The sequence below is a fragment of the Staurois parvus genome, unplaced genomic scaffold (assembly GCF_062004578.1).
Source record: "Staurois parvus isolate SC_StPar_1 unplaced genomic scaffold, SC_StPar_1.0 ptg000087l, whole genome shotgun sequence".
NCBI classification, from domain to species: Eukaryota; Metazoa; Chordata; class Amphibia; order Anura; family Ranidae; genus Staurois; species Staurois parvus.
Genome location: NW_028317883.1, coordinates 1,463,753 through 1,485,049, shown reverse-complemented (window position 1 = coordinate 1,485,049; position 21,297 = coordinate 1,463,753). Strand labels below are relative to the sequence as shown.

The 21,297-nt window shown below is 39.2% G+C and overlaps 1 protein-coding gene across 1 annotated transcript; it reads right to left on the bottom strand.

The window, feature by feature from the left end:
* Positions 1-6,561: 6,561 nt before the first annotated feature.
* On the bottom strand, positions 6,562-16,743 carry LOC149468396 (uncharacterized). Its single transcript, XM_089670227.1, has 3 exons — positions 16,680-16,743; positions 11,497-11,626; positions 6,562-7,384 (listed from the first exon to the last, which is right to left on the bottom strand). Exons 1-3 carry the CDS (start codon positions 16,717-16,719, stop codon positions 6,793-6,795), a joined length of 762 nt encoding a protein of 253 aa, XP_089526353.1. The 5' UTR covers positions 16,720-16,743; the 3' UTR covers positions 6,562-6,792.
* Between the last annotated feature and the right edge of the window lie 4,554 nt (positions 16,744-21,297).

Below are 21,297 nucleotides of genomic sequence, written 5' to 3'. Positions count from 1 at the left end.
TTCCTACTACACAAAGGGTCCCCACAAACATGCATGTGCTATAATGCCCCGTGGGCTGGCAATTATATCCCTCCTCCCCAGTGACTAAATCCCAAATAAACCAATAAGTAAATACAAGGTGCTTAACTTCTTCAAACCGGCCGAAAGCAAATGTGCGGCCTCCCAGCGTCTGGGCCTAGACGCCGAGCTGCCACACATTTGCGTTCTATTAAAAAAGGACATATGTGCCGAGAGCGCTCGCCCTGCGCGCTCCCAGCACACAATGTCCGGTATTCACGGAAAGGTCCCATTCTCCTCTTTTGATCGAGACCTTTCCCGATCATGTGACGGCGCATCATGGCGGTCACATGACCCTAAACCCCACCCCGTCTCCCAGCTTCTGAAACTCTTAAAAGGCCGGGAGGCGCCGGCGTGAAGGGGTTAAACAACAATAGTGCTAAATATAGCACATATACAATGCCATAAAACTGTGTATACAGTGAAATTGTATAAAACTATATATATATTAAAGTCCCAATAATTGTGCAAGCATATAAAAGTAAAAAAAATTGAAAGTTCCAAAAAAAACCCAAAGAAACCCCTATCCGCATCCGGAGTGAATATTATGCACATTTATACATATTATTCACATGCACATTTGTAGGGACCCTTTGTGTAGTAGGGAGTTCATTAATTTATTTAATTAATTATGTAAAGTAGTTTTTGGGAGAGGCAGCGCAGCAATTTTTATGTTTGCACTCACACATTTGTTCATTGGTACACATTTGTGATTTTGCTAGCAGCAGCCAGTCTAATTGATCAGACCTCTGCGCAGGATATACTCACACAAAAGGCAGACAGAGTTTGAAGAATAGTCGATATCCGATATGAGGTCATCCACAGGGAAATCCAAGAAGTAGTGCAGACAACCAGGGAGCTTGAGCATGTGTTACAAATGCTATCACAAGCATGAGATTGCAGGCTTGGCTGGCTGAAATCAGGTTTGGTCTCCACCCAGAGACTGGCCACATTAATCACCTTCAGGTGGGAAGACAGACAGGGAGAATGTATCACAGCCAAAACCAGGATGACGTAAGTAGACCAGGAGCTCTAATGGAGCAGGAGCGCTAGACACTCCTGACAATGTGTAATGTAAAATCTACAGGCTTCGAATAATCAGTTTGTAAATGATCCAAAACTGGCTAAAAGACCGTATTCACAGAGTAGTGGTTAATTATGCATACTGTGAAATGTCTAAGGTTATTAATGGTGTACCTCAAGGTTCAGTGTTGAGACCTTTACTTTTTAACACATTTATAAATGATATAGGGTCTGGGATTAAAAGTACCATTCATTCTTTGCAGACACCAAGCTATCCTTACAGGATATATCCAATTTAAGAGCCGACCTCAGCGCAGTGGGCAACTATGTAGCAAATGAGGTTTAATGTTGATAAATGTAAAGGTATACTCTTAGGGGCTAAAAATATTTATGCATCATACATACTAGGGGGAGTACAACTGGGGGAATCAATGGTGGCGAAGGATCTGGGAGTTCTGGTAGATCACAAGCTTAATAATGGCATGCAATGCCAAGCTGCGGTTTCTAAAGCAAGCAAAATCCTCACTTGTATTAAAAGAGGTATAGACTCCAGAGAGAGAGATATCATATTACCCCTCTACAAATCATTAGTAAGACCTCATCTGGAATATGAAGTTCAGTTTTGGGTACCAATTCACAAAAAGAATATTGGGGAACTGGAGAAAGTACAGAGAAGGGCAAATAAACTGATAAAAGGCATGGAGGAGATCAGCTATGAGGAAAGATTAGAGAAACTGAATTTATTCTCTCTTGAGAAGAGGAGATTAAGGGGGGATATGATCAACATGTATAAATACATAAGAGGTCCAGATAGTGAACTAGGTGTAGAGCTATTCACCTTAAGGTCATCACAGAGGACAAGGGGGCACTCTGGAGGAAAAAAGATTTAACCTTCAAATATGGAAAGGCTTCTTCACAGTAAGAGCTGGAAAAATATGGAATAGACTCCCTCAAGAGCTGGTTCTAGCCAGATCAGTATATTGTTTTAAAAAGGCCTGGATTGTTTTCCTAAATGTAATGCACATAATATAACTGGATACTAATATTTATAAGTAAAGTTGATCCAGGGAATATCCAATTGCCTCTTAGGGGATCAGGAAGAATGTTTTTCCCCGCTGGAGTAAATTGAATTATGCTTTATTGGGGGTTTTTTTCCTTCTACTGGATCAACTATAGGTATAAGATAGTGTATATGGAGGTTTTCTATCTGAATGTGTATCTTTTTTTCTCTGTTGGTTGAACTGGATGGATTTGTGTCTTTTTTTTCAACTAGATTAACTATGTAACTAAGAAATTGTACTGGAGGACAGAATTACCTGGGGCAGGGGATTGTACAGGGGGACAGACTGACTGACCTGAGGGGGATTATACTAGGGAATAGAATGATCTAGGGGGATGTACTGGGGACATATTGACCTGGGGGATTATACTGAGGGATAGACTGACTGCGAGGAGGCAGGGATTGTACTGGGAGACAGGCTGACCTGGTTGGATAACTAAGATTGGTGGAGGAGAAGAATATGTGCTAGGATTGGCAATTTGTGCTAAGAGGCTGGATTTGGGGGCTGGGGGGAGTTTTGCTGCAGTGGGAGGTGAAGAGGGGAGAATTAGTTCTGGCAAGGTGATTGGGGGAGTTGTGTTGGTGGAGATTTGGGCTAAGAGGGGGGAATTTAGGGGGAATATTTTCTGTGCTCTGAGGTGAGATTTGGAGGATGGAGAGGATTAAGTGCTGGGGGAAGAGATTTGGATGTGGGCTGATTTGTGCTTGGAGAGGGGATTAGGGGGAGGAGAGGATTTGGGCTTGGGGAAGGATTTGTCATGGGGAAGGTGGATTGGTGGGAAAGAATATGTGCTAGGAGGGAATTAGAGGAGGAGATGATTTGTGTTGTGAGGAGAGAGTTTTCACTGGAGAAGGGAGAGAGAGTGAAGGGACATTTTAGAAAATTGTCATTGATCAGCCACTGATCAGTGTATTCTGACAATGTCTAGAGCCACTGTCAGAATGCGATGTCCTGCAGGAAGGGGAGGGGGGCTCTGCATTATTTACACTATATTGCACATTGTAGACTCCTGAACTATATACACTATATTGTACTTTACATACAGTACGTCTGACCAAATTTATTGACAAACCAAAAAAACAAGCAAATGGCGCAAGACAGGAGCTTCCCACTCATCAACCAGTGAACAAGGAAAAGGGGGAAAGACAGAGAAAATGAACACACTATAAATCAATCTATAGATTCCTTGTTAACCCCAGAAAGTCCATGTAAATGAGTCCATAAAGTCTGTATCCTGCTCCACACAACACCAACGGCTGCTCCTCATAAGAGTCAAGTGATCTCTGAGAAAATAAGATGGAACAGCAGAGAGCGCCAGACTAAGTGCAGTGGAATGAGCACACTTTTATTAAAAGACAATGGACAACTCCCTTTTAGCTATAAGAACAAATCATTTCTCCATGATTTAAAACACTACTATTTAGTGGTCCCCAAGGTGGATAGTCCGGATGCTGCTGTAGAATGAACCAGACAATGCCAAGAACCAGGTTGGAACATTCAGGGGCACTGGACCAGAATTGATGTCAACATAGGTGGAATAGGAAGCAGAGTGGTGTGATTACACCTTTCAAAGTCCTGCGGCTTTTTTCTCAAACCATACAGTGCCATGGAAACCATGCAAATATATTCTTACTGTGGGTGGAGCCAGCAAGGGGTCAGGAGGGTAGGCTTTAAGAATACAATGAGAGATCAATCATGTAGGGAGGCCATTAACCCTTAATGACAACAAAACAACAAATAATAAATAAAGGTGTGCTCCCAGCCCTGTGGAAGTCAATAGAGTCACAAGCCCAGGAATAGTTAAAATCAAAATTCACTTTAATGTTGGGTTAAAAAGTATGACATGTGGGAGTGCCCAGATTGATACATCACCAAGCCAGTGGAGATAAGAAACACATATTCACAAAAAGTGGAGTGGGTATACTTACCCTCCTCGCCTTTAGGCGCACCCCGAAAACCCATCTCTTCAGAGAAGCCTACCCAGCCCTCACCTAATTGCTGATCTCCTCCACTCTTCCCACCACTCCATCCCCCACAGCTATTTCCTTCTGTACCACTCTCCCCTCCCTCCTAGATTGTAAGCTCCAAGGAGCAGGGCCCTCGAACCCCTCGTGTATCACATTGTATTGGTATTGTACTGTCTCCCACTATAATGTACAGCACTGAGCAAACTATTGGCGCTATATAAATACTGTATAATAATAATAATAGCTTGCATCAGAATCCTCTGTGACAGTGTGAAACAAGAAGGAGCACACCTGGGAGACAGGGACACACTTTTGTTGTTACCCTAACAATGATGAACCAAAACAAGGACCATCAAAGAAGGATCAGCAAGTTTATTTTAATAATAAGTGAAGGTTTAAAGCAGGGGTCTCCAAACTGCGGGCCGGATGTGGCCCTTTGCTTGCTTTCACCCGCTTTCTTTTCCTTCCACTGATATAAAGCACTTTTCCTTCCATTGACAGCAATGATGTGGCACTATTCCTCCCACTGACACTAATGATGGGACACTATTCCTCCCCCCACTGACACCAATGATGGGGCACTATTCCTCCCCTTGACACCAACTATGGGGCACTATTCCTCCCACTGACACCAATGATGGGGCACTATTTCTCCCACTGACACCAACGATGGGGCACTATTCCTCCCACTGATACTAATGATGGGGCACTATTCCTCCCAATGACACCAACAATCGGGTGCTATTCCTTCCACTTACATCAATGATGGGGCGCTGTTCCTCCCACTGACCCCAACGATGGGGCACTGTTCCTCCCACTGACCCCAACGATGGGGCACTTTTCCTCCCACTGACCCCAGCAATGGGGTACTGTTCCTCCCACTGATCCCATGATGGGACATTGTTCCTCCCACTGACACTAGCAGCGGAGCACTGTTCCTCCCTCTGACACCAATGACGGGGCACTGTTCCTCCTACTGAAACCAGCAATGGGCACTGTTCCTCCCACTGACACCAGAAATGGGGAACTAATTACCCCACTGGCACCAATTTTGAGGCACTGTTCTTCTCACTGACCACCAAGTCTAGGTATTGTTCACTTCCCCTGATGCCAGGGCATTTTCTATTCCCACTGGCCACAATCCGGCCCCCCTAAAGTTTGAAGGACAGTTAAATGGCCCTTTTTCAAAAGTTTTGGAGACCCCTGGTTTAAAGGATTGAAAATGGCTTTTCACATTAATATATTAAAGCTTAAATGTGATTTTAGTGGCTGGGTTTACCTATACTTTAAGGCTAACTTTGGGAAGGGATGAATTACTGAGGGAAAATAAGCTTTTCACTTGCAAGGGAATTTGCTCCAGATTTTAGCGAAGGAGGTGAAGCTCTGCTGACTTCGATCATCCAATCATGTGCAAGCAAAAATTCTGTTTTCTTTATTTTTTTTGCAGGTGATATTCTTTGTAAAGCCAAACTTCCCCACATTCACTAAGTTCTAGGGCAAATTCCCTTGCAAAGTGCAACTTCACTTGCAAAGTGTACAACCTATGTGCCTTTAGAAAATCGACCTCTTTATGTCAGTGATGACCAGCAAATGCCTCAAACCTCACATATATGCATTTTGCATTTGATGCTTTCTCCAGTGCTTTCTGTAGTTTGTTTTGTGTTTTTCTATGCATTTTTGATGCGTTTTTGCCACCTTTTTACCACGTTTTGCATTTTGTTCAGCTCTTTTTATTTGTTAAACTGGAATTTTTTTTTTGTTGCTGGACAGACTAAAAATGCAAAACGCAGCAAAAACACAGCAAAACCGCACTACCATGCATTTCAGCAGCTTCTCCATTGAAATCTATTGTAGCAAAAATGCTGCTTTTTGCTTTTAGAGAAGTCCCTGACCATTTCCAAAAGTGCAGCAGCTCAAAAAAGCATAGATGTGAACGTGTTCCATAGGAAATCATGTTAAATGGACTGTAGTGTGTTTGTGCAAAAAGCACTAAAATATTCATTGGTGTGAACGGAGCCTAAGGAGAATATATAACAACTGAAGTAGTCAGAATTCAGATGTTCATGGCAACCAACCAGATTCCGTTTTTCATTTTAAAAGCTTAACTGAACACAGTCAAGATGAACGCTGATTGGTTACTATCACAGCTGCTCCAGATTTTGGCTAAATTTCCCCTGGTCACTGAGCAGGTTAGAAAATTATGGGCTTAGTTCACCAAATTATATTTCATGTGTTGTTTGTCATAACAGTCATTCTTTTCCGTTCAGCCATGTGACATTTATATTCTACTGCCATTGGCTCAAATTGTTGGAAATAGCAGTCATTATGCCCTTGTTTATGGAACTTTTCATGCCCACATGCATTTGAGGCAAAATTAAAATTCAGTCCTTCAAGAGTCTGCTTTGCCTTTGGACCATATCTAAAACAAACTGTAAATGAATGGAAAAGATACGTTTGGTTTCCATGCAGTGTTAAGGATTTAATATGGGACCAAACGATATTACAACAAAATATGGAAGTGCAATGAAACTGTCAAAATTTAAAATAGATGTGTTTTAGAATATATAATCAATGGTTAAGACAATAACTGTGACTCCAGATATGTAAGTTAGTGGAGTCATAGGATTTCTAAACAGAAAGCCCTACAGTCGAAAGGTTTCTGGCTTCAACATTTGAAACTGTACTTAGTTTTTATCGTTACTTGTAAAATAATCATGAAGGTGTTTAAATAGATGTTCTATATTCTTCCACATATCCTCAGCCTGTGGGCCCACGTCTTTCTTAAGCTCTTCAAGATAAGGTTGAATTTTTTCACGGAGTTCTTCCAGATCTTTTCCCACTTCTTCCTTCATATGTTTTGCTTTGTCTTCCAAGTGAACTTTCATGCTCTCTTTGTACTTCTCATACTCTGCTTTGATATCTTCAGCATGAGGTTGGAATTTGACACGAAAACTGTCAATCTCGGAACGAAGTCCATCCCTGACTTTTTCACCTGTTTTTTCAACACTGACCCAAAACTTATTTAGCTCTCCTCCTAACCCTTTGAAAAGTTCAGATGCAGTTGGTACAAGCTCCTTTACAGATTTTTTAAACAATTCTTCTACATTATCATCAAATTCCTTCATAAGAGGGAAACCTTTTTCCATGAAGACTGGGAAAGTCTTATGTAACTTTGCAGTGTAATACTTCTGAACTTCTTCAAAATAGTCTTCAAGCACCTTCTCCACATGATCTGCATTATCTTTTGCAGCTTCCAGCTTCTCTTTAAGTTTAAATCTGTTCAAATAAAACAGAACCAAGTTATATAGGAATTTCATTTAAAAATAAATAGAATATTGTTCTGCACTGCAAAAAAATTATATAAACAAATCACCAATTAGTTTGCATAAATATGTGAATATAAATACACACTATATTGCCAAAGATATTGGGACACCCCTCCAAATCATTAAATTCAGGTGTTCCAATCACCTCCATGGCCACAGGTGTATAAAATCAAGAATCTAGGCGTGTAGACTGCTTCTACAAACATTTGTGAAAGAATGGGTCGCTCTCAGGATCTCAGTGAATTCAAGCATGTGCTGTGCAGAGAAATACAAAACAGCATGTCTATGCTGACAGGGTAGAGACCTGTGTTGTTTACAAACAGGTCTCTCTTCTGTCAGCCTTCCCCGACGACTGCCAGGTGCCGGTGGGGAATCGCCAGCCGGGACCCGGTGATCGACATCCCTAGCAGCCAATGGCGGGCAATGGATACTTTCTGGAGGTAATTGTGAACCTGAATATATGAACACCAGATATATATATATATATATATATATATATATATATATATATATATAGGTGAAACTCAAAAAAAATTAGAATATCGTGCAAAAGTTAATTTATTTCAGTAATGCAACTTAAAAGGTGAAACTAATATATGAGATAGACTCATTACATGCAAATCAAGATAGTTCAAGCTGTGATTTGTCATAATTGTGATGATTATGGCTTACAGCTCATGAAAACCTCAAATCCACAATCTCAGAAAATTAGAATATTACATGCAATCAATAAAACAAGGATTATACATAGAACAATATCGGACCTCTGAAAAGTATAAGCATGCATATGTACTCAGTATTTGGTTTGGGCCCCTTTTGCAGCAATTACTGCCTCAATGCGGCGTGGCATGGAAGCTATGAGCCTGTGGCACTGCTGAGGTGTTATGGAAGACCAGGATGCTTCAATAGCAACCTTCAGCTCTTCTGCATTGTTCGGTCTCATGTCTCTCATCTTTCTCTTGGCAAAGTCCCATAGATTCTCTATAGGGTTAATGTGTGGCGAGTTTGCTGGCCAATCAAGCACAGTAATCTCAAGGTCATTGAACCAGGTTTTGGTGCTTTTGGCAGTGTGGGCAGGTGCCAAGTCCTGCTGGAAAATGAAGTCAGCATCCCCATAAAGCTCATCTGCAGAAGGAAGCATGAAGTGCTCCAAAATCTCCTGGTAGACGGCTGCGTTGACCTTGGACTTAATGAAGCACAGTGGACCAACCCCAGCAGATGACATGGCTCCCCAAATCAACACAGAATGTGGAAACTTCACACTGGACTTCAAGCATCTTGCAGTGTGTGCCTCTCCATTCTTCCTCCATACTATGGGTCCTTGGTTTCCAAATGAGATGCAAAAGTTGCTCTCATCAGAAAAGAGGACTTTGGACCACTGAGCAACAGACCAGGTCTGTTTTTCTTTAGCCCAGGTAAGACGCTTCTGACGTTGTTTGTTGTTCAGGAGCGGCTTGACAAGAGTAATATGACATTTGAAGCCCATGTCCAGGATCCGTCTGTGTGTGGTGGCTCTTGATGCACTGACTCCAGCCTCAGTCCACTCCTTGTACAAGTCCCCAACAATTTTGAATGGCCTTTCCCTGACAATCCTCTCCAGGCTGCGGTCATCCCTGCTGCTTGTGCACCTTTTTCTTCCACACTTTTCCCTTCCACATAACTTTCTATTAATGTGCTTTGATATAGCACTTTGGGAACATCCAACTTCTTTTGCAATTACCTTTTGAGACTTTCCCTCCTTATGGAGGGTGTCAATGATGGTTTTCTGCACAACTGTCAGGTCAGCAATCTTTCCCATGATTGTGATTCCTACTGAACCAGACTGAGAGACCATTTAAAGGCTCAGGAACCCTTTGCAAGTGTTATGGCTTAATTAGCTGATTAGAGTGGGACACTTTGAGCCTAAAATATTGCATCTTTTCACAATATTCTAATTTTCTGAGATTGTTGATTTGGGGTTTTCATGAGCTGTAGGCCATAATCATCACAGTTATGACAAATCACGACTTGAACTATCTTGCTTTGCATGTAATGAGTCTATCTCATAAATTAATTTCACCTTTTAAGTTGCATTACTGAAATAAATTAACTTTTGCACGATATTCTAATTTTTCAAGTTTCACCTGTATGTGTATATATATATATATATATATATATATATATATATATATATGTGATTTTGCACAGCCCTGCCACCCTGTAGCAGTATTTCTGCTATAGAGTGGCGGGCAAGTGGATATATATATATTTCAATACAGTGCAGTGCTCCCAATAATCTCATCCCTACCTTATATGTAAATACATACTGTACACCGATAATAACTTAGTTCACAACTTCCTTAAATCTTAAATGATGTACTCCACCAAACAAATAGACATTAAAACTCCACAGTGATTCAACCTCTCTTCTCCAGGCATCAGATGTACTCTCACCCAGTGAGACAGAGTGTTGAATAATTTCAGAATAAGTAATTCTGCAGCTCAAAAGGCCAGCTACTTGGAAATGATATGGTTCATCCTCTTCTTTAGGGATTAATCCTTCTTTGTGGCTCCAGATACAGTTAAACTCAGGAATAATCAGTACAAAAATATCACAGTGCTTTCCGTTAATGTACTTTGTTATGATTACTCAATGTGTGATCCACTACAAGCTGTGCCACCAAATGCGCTAGGTGTATTCCCATCTTCTTATATGGGACCCAATCTCTTATAGGTCCAATATGCAGTACACTTGGAACCAAAGGCAAAACAGACTATTAGGATTTTATACTAGATACGTTTTATATGGATCCTGGATTTATATGTCATTCAAGTGTTTTAATCTTTGGTATTGGTAAAAAGTGCATTACAGAAAGCACTATGATTCTTTCTGTTGTCTATCCTTAAATTTATTTACACCTGTCATCTCATGGAAGGATTGGGCCCATAGGGGAGAGGATCTGCCTGAAAAATATGGTCTTCTTTAATAATTTATTCTAACAATATTCAGAAATCCAGTTGCATAGCCTAATTCGATAAAAAGTTATCCTATAATTGTTAATTACATCAAACACCTGATTATAACATCATGTTTTGTGGGTGATATGCTCATCAGTGTTCCTCAACCCTTGTTTTCAGTGATTGCTAACATTATACATTTTCCCCACAGCCACGTAGGAAATCATCAATATAAATGACAGTAAATGTCCTTCAAGAGAGCCCCAAATCCTGCAGTGTGGGCAGGGCTTGCAGACCACAGATCTACTTTGGTGCTTCTCAGCTCTGGGTCTCAAGTACCCCGATAGGCCAGATCTTCAGTTACCAGTCCTGAATGCTTAGTATCCATTCTCCCATCTAAATATATTTTATAAATACATTTTAATGCAACAAAAGGAGTGAGAATTAATCCATGTGTATGTCAATATGCCAAGGTGGACAAAAGAAGAGCCAGGAACTATGACAAAAAGATGTTTTGACTGGGGTCAACTGTATATTACTTCTGTGGGGTTTTTTTGCATTACTCAACCCCTCTCCATCAATATTCTATTCAGTTCCACTACTCCAGTTGTCCAACAGTGGTCATCTTCTATGTTGAAAACATCCCATTCAACCCACTTCCTGCGAGCCCAGATTTCCAGGGACCCACCACTTGCGGCACATGATAAAGCTGCTCTGGACCCACAGAGAATGCTGAAGAGGATTCTCCCTGTTATCTGCAGCATTTAGGGCCTTCCCAATGCCAGTGGAAGAAGAGAAGCAAGAGGGCTAGTGATGTCACTTGGCCAGGAAGAAGACCCATGGAAAAATAAAATATGTAAACAAAATTAAAAAAAAAAGTGGGGCTAGGGGAGGGGAAGAAAACTAGACTTTAAGGTAAAACATTACTTTCTGGAGGTAATTGTGATCCTGAATATATAAACACTTACCTGCATAACCAATCTAAAAAATTGTATAAACTCCAGTTTTATGTATAGTATAACTCCTTTTTCCTAAAGGAACTTTTGATATGGGAACATGCTATTATTTTTTATTATGCAGTATCAAGCAGCAACATGTAATACATAAATGTTTGCAATTTCTTACTGTTCTGCTATCTGTGAATATTCCAGATTTTTTAATGCATCTGTTGCAATTGCAATACCATTTTCAATAACTTTCCATAGGTTGGATTCATGCGGTTTATCGTGCTGCCAGAAATATTTTCCATGTGCCCCTGAAAAACCAAGAAGATAAGCAATGGATTTATACATTATGAGCTCTATAAATCAAATGCTCTATAAATTAATGGGACAGTCCTATGAAAATGTTTTTTTTTTCAATTTTGAATAGATGCTTGTAAGATAAATCACAAACTGGTATGTAATATTTGAACTTTGGTGAGAATATTTGTGCACTTCTGTTTTAGGCCCACCATAATTAAAACTCATCTATTTAACTTTCCCAAAATAGGTACATTCATGGAATGCTATGAATGATAACTGTCACAGTTGCTTGCACTCTCAACTGAACTGTCAAGCCATCAAATGGTGTTGTCACTGTTCTTCAACATGCAGCCTGAATAGAGAAACCTGTGTTATGCTTGCAGTTGCAGAATGGGAGCGTGCTTAGTGTGAGGAAGCAGTGGTCTCACAGCAGATGTCTGACATGCCCACCACCGAGTATAGCCTTTAGGTCTGCAATCAGTAAAGCTCATGTCCTCTGCTGATTGGAGAGCTCTACCCTTAGATTCAGATGAGGGCATGTCAAGGATCTGCAAAGAAACCAGTGCTTCCCCACAAAGATCAAAGTTCCCATTCTCCATCATGCTGCCCTTGTTGGGGAGTAGTAAAAACACGACTCAGTCACCTATTTGTACTACCCCCCCAGCTTCTAAACAGTGCAAACCTTTTGTTTTGATGCACCTGAAATGCATATAGCTAATTTAAATTGAACATTCATTTGGGCTCTACAATAAATATGCCAGCCCATCATTATCTGTTTCAAGTGAAATGACCTTTTAATATAATAATATTTCTCAATATGTGAATTCCATCTAACCATAGTTTGCAAATGGTTTTTCATTGGGGTTCTACTTTCATTACAGCTATATTATGCAACATTCTGTTACATGGCCCATACAGACACATACTCCCTTTCCTTCACTCTTGTTCATCTCTTCAGCTGCTGAGCACAAGAGAAGCCAACTGTGAAATCTCAGCCAAAGCTTACACAGTGCTATGAACTCTGACCATGTGACCGTGCTGATACTTGGTGATTGGTCTAGCATTGTCACATGAAGTGACACACATACACCTCTATACCTGGGGGTATTGGTAATTTCTTCACTCACAGCACCTGATCAGAGTAGTGGGGTAGAGAAGGAAAAGTAAGTCTGTTTGGCTGAATAATGTGGCATTAAAGCAAACTTGTTACTTTGCCATCCTTGAGCAGAGCTCAGATTTTCTTTAAAGCAGAAACTGTATCTGAGCACTATAAATGGAAAATGCTATTTAACTCATTAGTAAAATTTAAAGCAAATTTATGTTTTATGTTTATTCATGTTAAAGTTTATTTATAGACTTTATATTCATTTTAGTTTTGGATATAGTAGTGAAGGGTTAAAACTGCTGTCAGTTTGTTTTGCTATATATATCCTGTTAGGGAAATTTCCCTTCTCTTCCTGTCCCAGAAATGCAACATGAAGTAAAAGGAAATATCTTCAAATTGAGGAGAGTTATCCTCTAAGACAATTGTCATTGGAACAACTGATATTTTATCACCTCTTGCTCTGGCGGTAACTCTAAAATGTTGGATTTCCCATAATTTTTTGTCTTGGTGACAAGAGAAATGATGAATCTACCGAACTGGAACACAGACAGTAATATAAAGCTGAAAGGGGTTATACATGTCCACTACTATATCCAAAAGTGAGAAACCGTTTTGGCAGCATATACACACTATGTTTACCTGTTAGATGTGGTACAGGAGCAATAGAACTATGGAGAATTATAACTAAGAGCACTCAGGAGATACTGGGAACTTCTCCAACCTTGGCCCACCATTAGACAAATAGGCACCATAATAGCATGGTAAACACATGAAGAGTATACTATAGATATTGCAGTATCAAAACACACTAAAACATTTTGTGGGCTATTTTATTCAAGAAGGCATAGAAAAAGAAAGTTAAAAAAAATGTATATATAGGAGAGTCCTTGATGCCCTTGCGTAGTGGGGAGGCAAGCACTACACCTGACATCCAGATGATCCATGGAGGAGCTTGAGAAATTGCCTTTTAAAATTGGTAAAACTGGACAAATCAAAAATGCTTTGTGCCAGAATTATATAACACAGAGATTATTACATCTCAAATTCTTTGAAATATCAAACAGATCTGCAAGTGCCACCATAATAATGAGTGTTTTATAAGTGTCACCTTTTCCCCAGTGTTGTCACTTCAGCTGTTCTGAAGACATGAGGATAATTAGCAGAAGGCTTTTCAGTTGCCATGTCACCACAAGAACTCCAAATGCTTTGATGGTCTGGGAGTGACATAGCTAGGAGAATCACATGTGGGGCGCTTATTTATCAGAGAGCTAGTAGGGAGGAATACAGAAACGTGTCAGCTACTACAGACCCAAGCAGCCGTGTTTAAGAAGCCTGTAATATAGCAGACTTTGCAAAAAGGTAAGTAGCACAGAGTTTGGGAACTATGGAAAAATATTTTACTTGTGATATATGAAGCAATACTATATACTTGTTATATATGAATTTTGAGAATAGAGGTAGAGTTGGAAAAAATTAGAACCATGTCAGATGTTTTCCTATCTTTGTCACTACTGAGAAGAGTTCTGTGGGTATTAAGAGGAAGGGAATATTTTCAAAGTGAAAGCAAATTACACCTTTGACAGCTGTCACCAGATCACATGTCCCTATTAGGGAATTTCTCTCTACTCCTGTTCAGGTGGCATCTGTAACAATTTAGATTTCCATTCACTATTTGTGAATCCCTCAAACTGGGACACAGGCAGCAATCGATATTAGAAAACAAATTTGTTTGGGTTCCACTTCAAAGCAGAATATACTGCAGGCTTTTATATGGATGCCAAACATTTTCTATGATACTAAAAAAGTTTTTGGCTAGTTCATGTTTTTACGTTAGTAGAAATTGTAACTTTGACTGCAGTAGAAGAAAAATCAGCACTCCTTTTTTTCATTCATGAATGCTAAAAAGAAAATAATAAAGTAAGTAATATATGGCAAATGAAGGGAACTGCAAATCATAGGACCCCATAGCAAAATGTTGATGGGATCACTCTAGCTTTAGTAATCCTCCAGCATTTTGCAATAGTGGATTCCAGTGGCCTATATTGCACACCTAATATTGGTCTTACCTTATTATCTCTTTTATGAGGCCCCATAAATATTTTTGACTGATATAGCACCTCTAATGATAACAGTTAAAATTTGGGACTAGAATAAAATGTTTTCTTGGCGAAGCTGTTTAATAAATGTCACTTCTCCCATTGCTGCCTATGTTGTGGGCTGACTACATCTCTATGAGAGCAGTGTAGGCAGGTGCCTACTAAGTGGTTGTTGTGTTATGTTGGTTTTTTTTTTGTTTTTTTACTGTGGTATTCATTTTGAGTCAGTGCCTCCAGGACATCAGGGGTTAACTATGCTGACCAGGTTTCCCAAGCTTTTAGGCTTTTTGGTAGTACTGCCCTCTGCTGATGGGGCAAGTAGATAAAAGAAGGGAGCTGCCTCCCTTCCCTTCCATGTATGGGATGTGGAACAGGAGATTGCTGCAAAATGTGATGGCTCTCTTATCACTCCTTGGCGGGAACTCAGTTCCAACACATGGACTTATGGACTGTACAATTGCTTTGTTGGACTCTAAGGACATTTTCTACAATTCATGGTCAGAATACCTCAAGAGGTATGAAATGTCTGTGAAGAAGCTAACTGTGACACTCTGTTATATTTAACAACCCTTAGTAAATTATTTCTTTGTTGATAACTTATCCTTGCCTGGTCTGAAGTTACTTGAGGACATACATAAAGGGGTGCATGCAAGGCATAATACACTACTGGTCACACCAGGGAACCAGACAATACCAAATAGAAGATGCAGTAACTGAAGTGTCTGAATGAATAGTCAAGATAACTAGAAAAGGCTATATTGCTGTTGCTGATGACTACATGACTAGTGTCTATGTGCCTATGTGCCTATAGCAGCCTGCAAGTCAGGAAACGGTGGTGACTTGGCATAGGTGACTGAAGGCCCCAGCAGTGAAGGAACCTGTTTGCTTGGGTTCCTTCTCTAGTGATCAGTACCCCAATCTTATGTCCAACAGGCCATCCTAGGGACCCAGCCTGTATGTCATGGATGGCGGAGTGAGACTTTGGGGTAATAGCAAGCACGGGTTACGTACAGAGTCAAGCTTCCTGGGATTCAAGTTCAATCAAGATTTAATGCAGTGTTACTGGAATGAAGTGACAGGTAACTGGGTTGGTGAAGTCTGATGCATGGCACGTGGCACTGGCTCAGAAATATGATACAAATAATGTTGCTGAGCAAATAAAACTGTTTTAGTTGCTATGCAATATTATTTGTACCATATTTTGGAGGGGTGCAAAGCAGCAACTAAGAATTCGCAAATTTGTGAGCACGTTGATTTATTTGTAATTTATGTACATCAGGTTTCTATGTCACAAATAGTTTCTGGTATTTTGCATTAATAGTGACTGCACAGATTGCCTTTCACCTTCCACTGGCTCAGAGATGCTGCAGGAAGGAAGAGAAGTGTATGGAGGAACTGTGCTCCATAGTGTACAGTTTATAAACGTGAAAGAACTGAACCACTGTCTGTGTGTAGAAGTGTCGCTCATTATGGAGAATGCTACCATAATGCCATACCAGTGTTTCAGCACATGACTCTGGCAGCCTCCAAAGGCATGAGTGTACACTCCTCCTTGTTCCCAACTGGGCACTGCCTACAGTCAGATGAAGATGGTTTGGGTGAATTGATGTACTGCAAGTAATTCACATTTTTCAATTCCAGCTTAGATTTTGTGTATTGAGAACAGTGGGTGGTAGTGAATAAAACAGGAAAGAGTTTTGTTTTTCTCACAAGCATTTTGTAGATTGCAACAGGTGCCACCCCAGGAGACATAGCATGCTCATGGCCTATTTACTATAACAATAAAATGTAATGGTAAACAAAGCACAGATTAATGTACTCACAATATAATTCATAAAAATATACACAAGCAAGTCACTATACCTGTGAAGAGCAGTGCCAGTGCAAGAAGTAGCACCTTCATGATTATACCAAAACGTCAATCAATCTGCAACAGACAAGAAGCACAGGTTCACTTGGCCTTAAGAAAACTTATTCCAAAACTTATGTAATTGTTCAACTTTCAATTTAATTTACCCACTAACCACAAATAGCAATGTGAGTAGCCAACAAAGTCAACAAATAACTGCATTTATTACAACTGGATACCCAACTACACATATCCTTGTTCTTTCTACAATTGTGTGTTTAATTAAGGTATTTATTTATCTTCTTTTTTACTCTACTCTAACTTCTACATTTCAAAAATATAATATGCACTTGTACTTTTCTTTTCTTGTTTCCTTTTTGTTTTCTTTTATCAGTCTATCACTTCTTGACCGAAATGCCTAACTTAACTCCGCTCATCTTTCAGTGTTGTTCAGCGTTTGACATAGAGCAACCTACAAATGCTACTTTCTGCAAATGCATGTCATATGTTTAGCAGATTATATTTTTTAAAACAATAGGTGAAAATTTCAAAGTTATACCTAATATAAAGCCATCACTTAAAATGGATGTAAAGGCAATGGTATTTTATTAAATATATATACTTTTCTTTGCGCTCACTATATATCTTTTTGACACAGTATTTTATTAAGTTTTTGATAGTGGGGAAGTGTTAGATCCTGTCGTAGGTTTTTTGCTTTGGGGAGATTCACCCTCCTCTATTTGTACTGGTGATCATTGTCATCAAGATAGACAGAGACAGGAAATTCAAAACTCACAAGAGGTGAGGATAAATGTTCAAAATGGGATTGGGATACTTGTTCCAGGGACAACTGTCTAGGAGGAAAATTCCCCTCACTCTAGGAGATTTCTCCTAACTACCTGTTGCATCTCCAGGAAGGAAATAGACAGCAAGAAAATCCAACAGAGATTTAGCTCTTTTCTATTCTATTCAATACTAAAAAAAATATTGTCTCTTTATACACATGAACTCGTTATTAACTAATCCCACATTCTATTTTAAATGTATCTTTTTTCTAAAAAATTATATCATTATTATATCAAGCAAATCTGTAGTGAGATAATTATAGGGTAAGCCATGGTTGAGCATGCACACAATTAAAGAAGAGTAACCTCTGTATCTCTATATTTGTCTTGGGTCAGTGACTCCGGAAATATTGTATTATTGTGTATTGGATTAGTAGGGCAGAGTTGTAACACACATAGAGGTCAGCAATAATAGACTACATATATTCTCAACAAATATTTCCTGTAAGTCAAATGTTCTCCTTCCATTGACATAAAACATGAACTGATACTGCCCTCTTTAATGAATTATTTGCAATATGAAACAATTACAGCTAATTAAAAATAATTAAAAATTGAAATGAAAAATACATACACACATATTTCGAATACTTACATATTATTAAGGTTTCAGGTCCCTCTGTGAACTGGGTTGATTCGCCAGCTCCTATATATACAGTATTACTTCAACCTCCCTGTGATGGGCACAACACCAACCAGATAACAAGGACATGTGTTATACAAAGGTCAAAAGTATAGATGAGAGACCTTTGTAAAATCTGTTCCACCTGGCATCTGCAATTTTGCCAACTATGTTGTTTTAAACAATTGAATCCCAAGATCTTTGTCTCACATAATTCTCCTGAGTTCCAGACTTTTTCATTTCAGAGATGTTCCTGTTCCTGACCATATTAGTGTTTGTAGTCTATCATAAAACAAAATGTCCCGGCATCACTTAGATTAACAACCCTCCATCATTTGTGTCAGTGGGAGGAATTGTGTCCCATGATTGGTGTCATTGGAAGTAATTTTGCCACATCATTGGTGTCATTGGGAGGAACTATGCCCCATCATTTATGCCATCAGTAGGAATTGTGCCCCATCATTGGTGACATTAGGAGGAATTGTGCACTTCATTGGTGTTAGTGAATGAAATAGTACCTCAAAGGCCAGATAAAACCAAGCAAAGGTCCTCATTTGGCCCTTGGGCCACTGCCCTAGGTGCTTTTGGGGAAAAATGTTAGAAAAAAATGCATTTTCCTGTATTTTTTCTGAACATTCATGCAATTTGCACTTTTTATGTAAAATAGGGAGATGGTATTGCTAATCGGGAATGTTTGCATTATTGTAGAAGAACTTTACCTTTTCTCACCATTAGGATAAGATCAAATTGTGCTGGCAAAGCACCAATTAGCACAAGAACCTTTTTACAGGTTTGCAATTGCTAAAAAATCCAAATGGCATTATGATCACATATTTATTTATTTCAGGTACTTATATAGCACTGTCCATTTACACAGTGCTTTACACATATATATTGTACATTCACATTGGTCCCTAACCCTCAAGGGGCATACAACCTAAGGTCCCTAACTCACATTCATACATACACATACTAGGGCCAATTTAGACAGGAGCCAATTAACCTACCAGCATGTCTTTGGAGTTTGGGAGGAAACCTACGCAGGCATAGGGAGAACATGCAAACTCCAGGCAGGTGGTGCCATGGATGGGATTCGAACCAACGACCCTAATACTGCCAGGCAGAAGTGCTAACCATTTAGCCACTGTGCTGCCCCACATATGTGAGTATTTGATATTTGCACAGCATTGTTAGGACCTGAAGTTTAATCTGTACTGCACAGCAATAGATCATGCAATCAGCCTGAAATTGATCACTATAGCAGTGTTCTATTGCTGTAGGGAGATGATGAACAGAGCTGCAATACACTCCCAATGCAAGAACAATGTGGAAGCATTGCATTTACAATGTATTCCTACTCGGGTTCTCATGGAGCTCTGTATAGCAAGATATAACACCCAGGAACTGGTAGTTTCAGCTCCTGCGCTTATTGCTAGATGCCAGCTGACAGCCAGTGATTCTATCTTGGACTCATTCACATGCCTTCTAGAACCACTGATTCCATGTTTCATTTTAAAATTTCACTAGGGACAAAAGTGATTTAAAAGAGTTAACAGTATATAAATCTGGTCTGAAGACATAATTTTAATTAGATAAACACAAACTATTGCAAATTAATATTTCACATTTTTGTTACCACCTACAGAGGCTTCTCTTCCTTTCAGGCAGTTGCTATACTGAAAATAGACCAAAATGAGCCAGGGGAAGGATATATCCCCTATCTGCCTCTACTAGCAAAGATGGTAACATCTTAACTAGTGGATTAATACAGTCTGCAAGAAAGTTAGTGCTGGACTTTCTTATTGGAAAGCCTTGAACGGTATTTTTATACAGAAGGTCATCAATGCATACTGTAATAACTGCCTAACCCCTCCCTGACCCATAATTGTAAACTAACATCTTCTGCGCAGGCTCCCTATGCAGCAAGAACATTCATTTAAGTCCACATTACCCAGTTGACATAAACTCTGGAAAATAGTCTGATCTTTGGGAGGATACTGTAAAGAGTTTTTGGGAAATCCAGATACCTGTGCGGTAATCATTCTATGTGGTTACTAAGCAATCATGGTGATCAGAGAACAAAAAAATTTCCCTGCTGCTTCCTTCCTTCTTGTTTACGGGATCTACTGTGGTGAGAATTTTATCTGTGGGACAGGCAGTCATATTGAAAATAGACTTGAAAGAAAAGAGGTAAAAAGTCTAAAATTATTATTATTAAGATAATAAACAAATATATTAGGTTATATTGGGTTTGCAGAGTCGCTAATAAATATGCTAGTATCTTAACTGAGGCAGATTATTTAGTTAATTAGTGTTAGGTCGATCAATCAATTAATCACTTTGTTAGAATTTTAATGCTTAATATTTTTTGTATAATGTATACTGTTCCAAATATTTCACTGCTTTATTTTCTCCAATGTATTCAGATATATTGGCCCAAATGTGAACAGGTTTTCACATGTACATTAGTGCCATATACTATAGATAGTCAAATGCATAGATTTTAGGAAGTACTGTGCTTTCAGTTCACATGGCTGTAATTAAACAAACTAGACATGCATTTTGTGTGTATTTTTGCCAATTTCTGATATTCAAACTGGTTAAAAAGTTACTGCTGAAATATCCAGTCTCTTGAATTTATATTTTCCTTTCACCTGGCAACGGTGGATACTTGTCTATTTATGCATTGTGCTAACATCAAAATATATTAATTATTCTCTCCATGGGCGAATGGAGAAGTGGTCCAGATACCATATTTCATGGTTTGGTAGGTTTATGGCTGTAAGATGATAATTCTTCCCAAATGCCTTTTTCTATTCAGAGCCCTTCTGGTGCAAGTGGCAAAAGCCAATTTATTGATTTTTAAAAATGATCTTATTAAAGTGATATGGTTTTCAAGAGGGCCTAGGATAAAATTCTCTCTTTTACCTAGAACACAAATGAAAGGTAGGTTGAATTACCCAAACCTGTGTCATTTGGAGTCATTGTAATTATATTGGTCAATGTCCTAGCAACATGTTGACTAGGCAGATTGGTCACTGATGAAAAAAAAAGAAGCATAATTTGTTTGCAGTGAATGGTAAAACATTATGGACTTAAAACAACAAATGAGTATAACCATAGTCCAAGTTTCAAAGATGACAACAATAAAAATGAGTTGTAGAA

Coding starts and splice junctions, on each gene's coding strand:
- LOC149468396 (XM_089670227.1), bottom strand. CDS start 16,719: ATGAAGGTGCTACTTCTTGCACTGGCACTGCTCTTCACAG. Junction 11,627..16,679: donor ACTGGCACTGCTCTTCACAG/GTATAGTGACTT, acceptor TTGGTTTTTCAG/GGGCACATGGAAAATATTTC. Junction 7,385..11,496: donor TATTCACAGATAGCAGAACA/GTAAGAAATTGC, acceptor TTATTTGAACAG/ATTTAAACTTAAAGAGAAGC.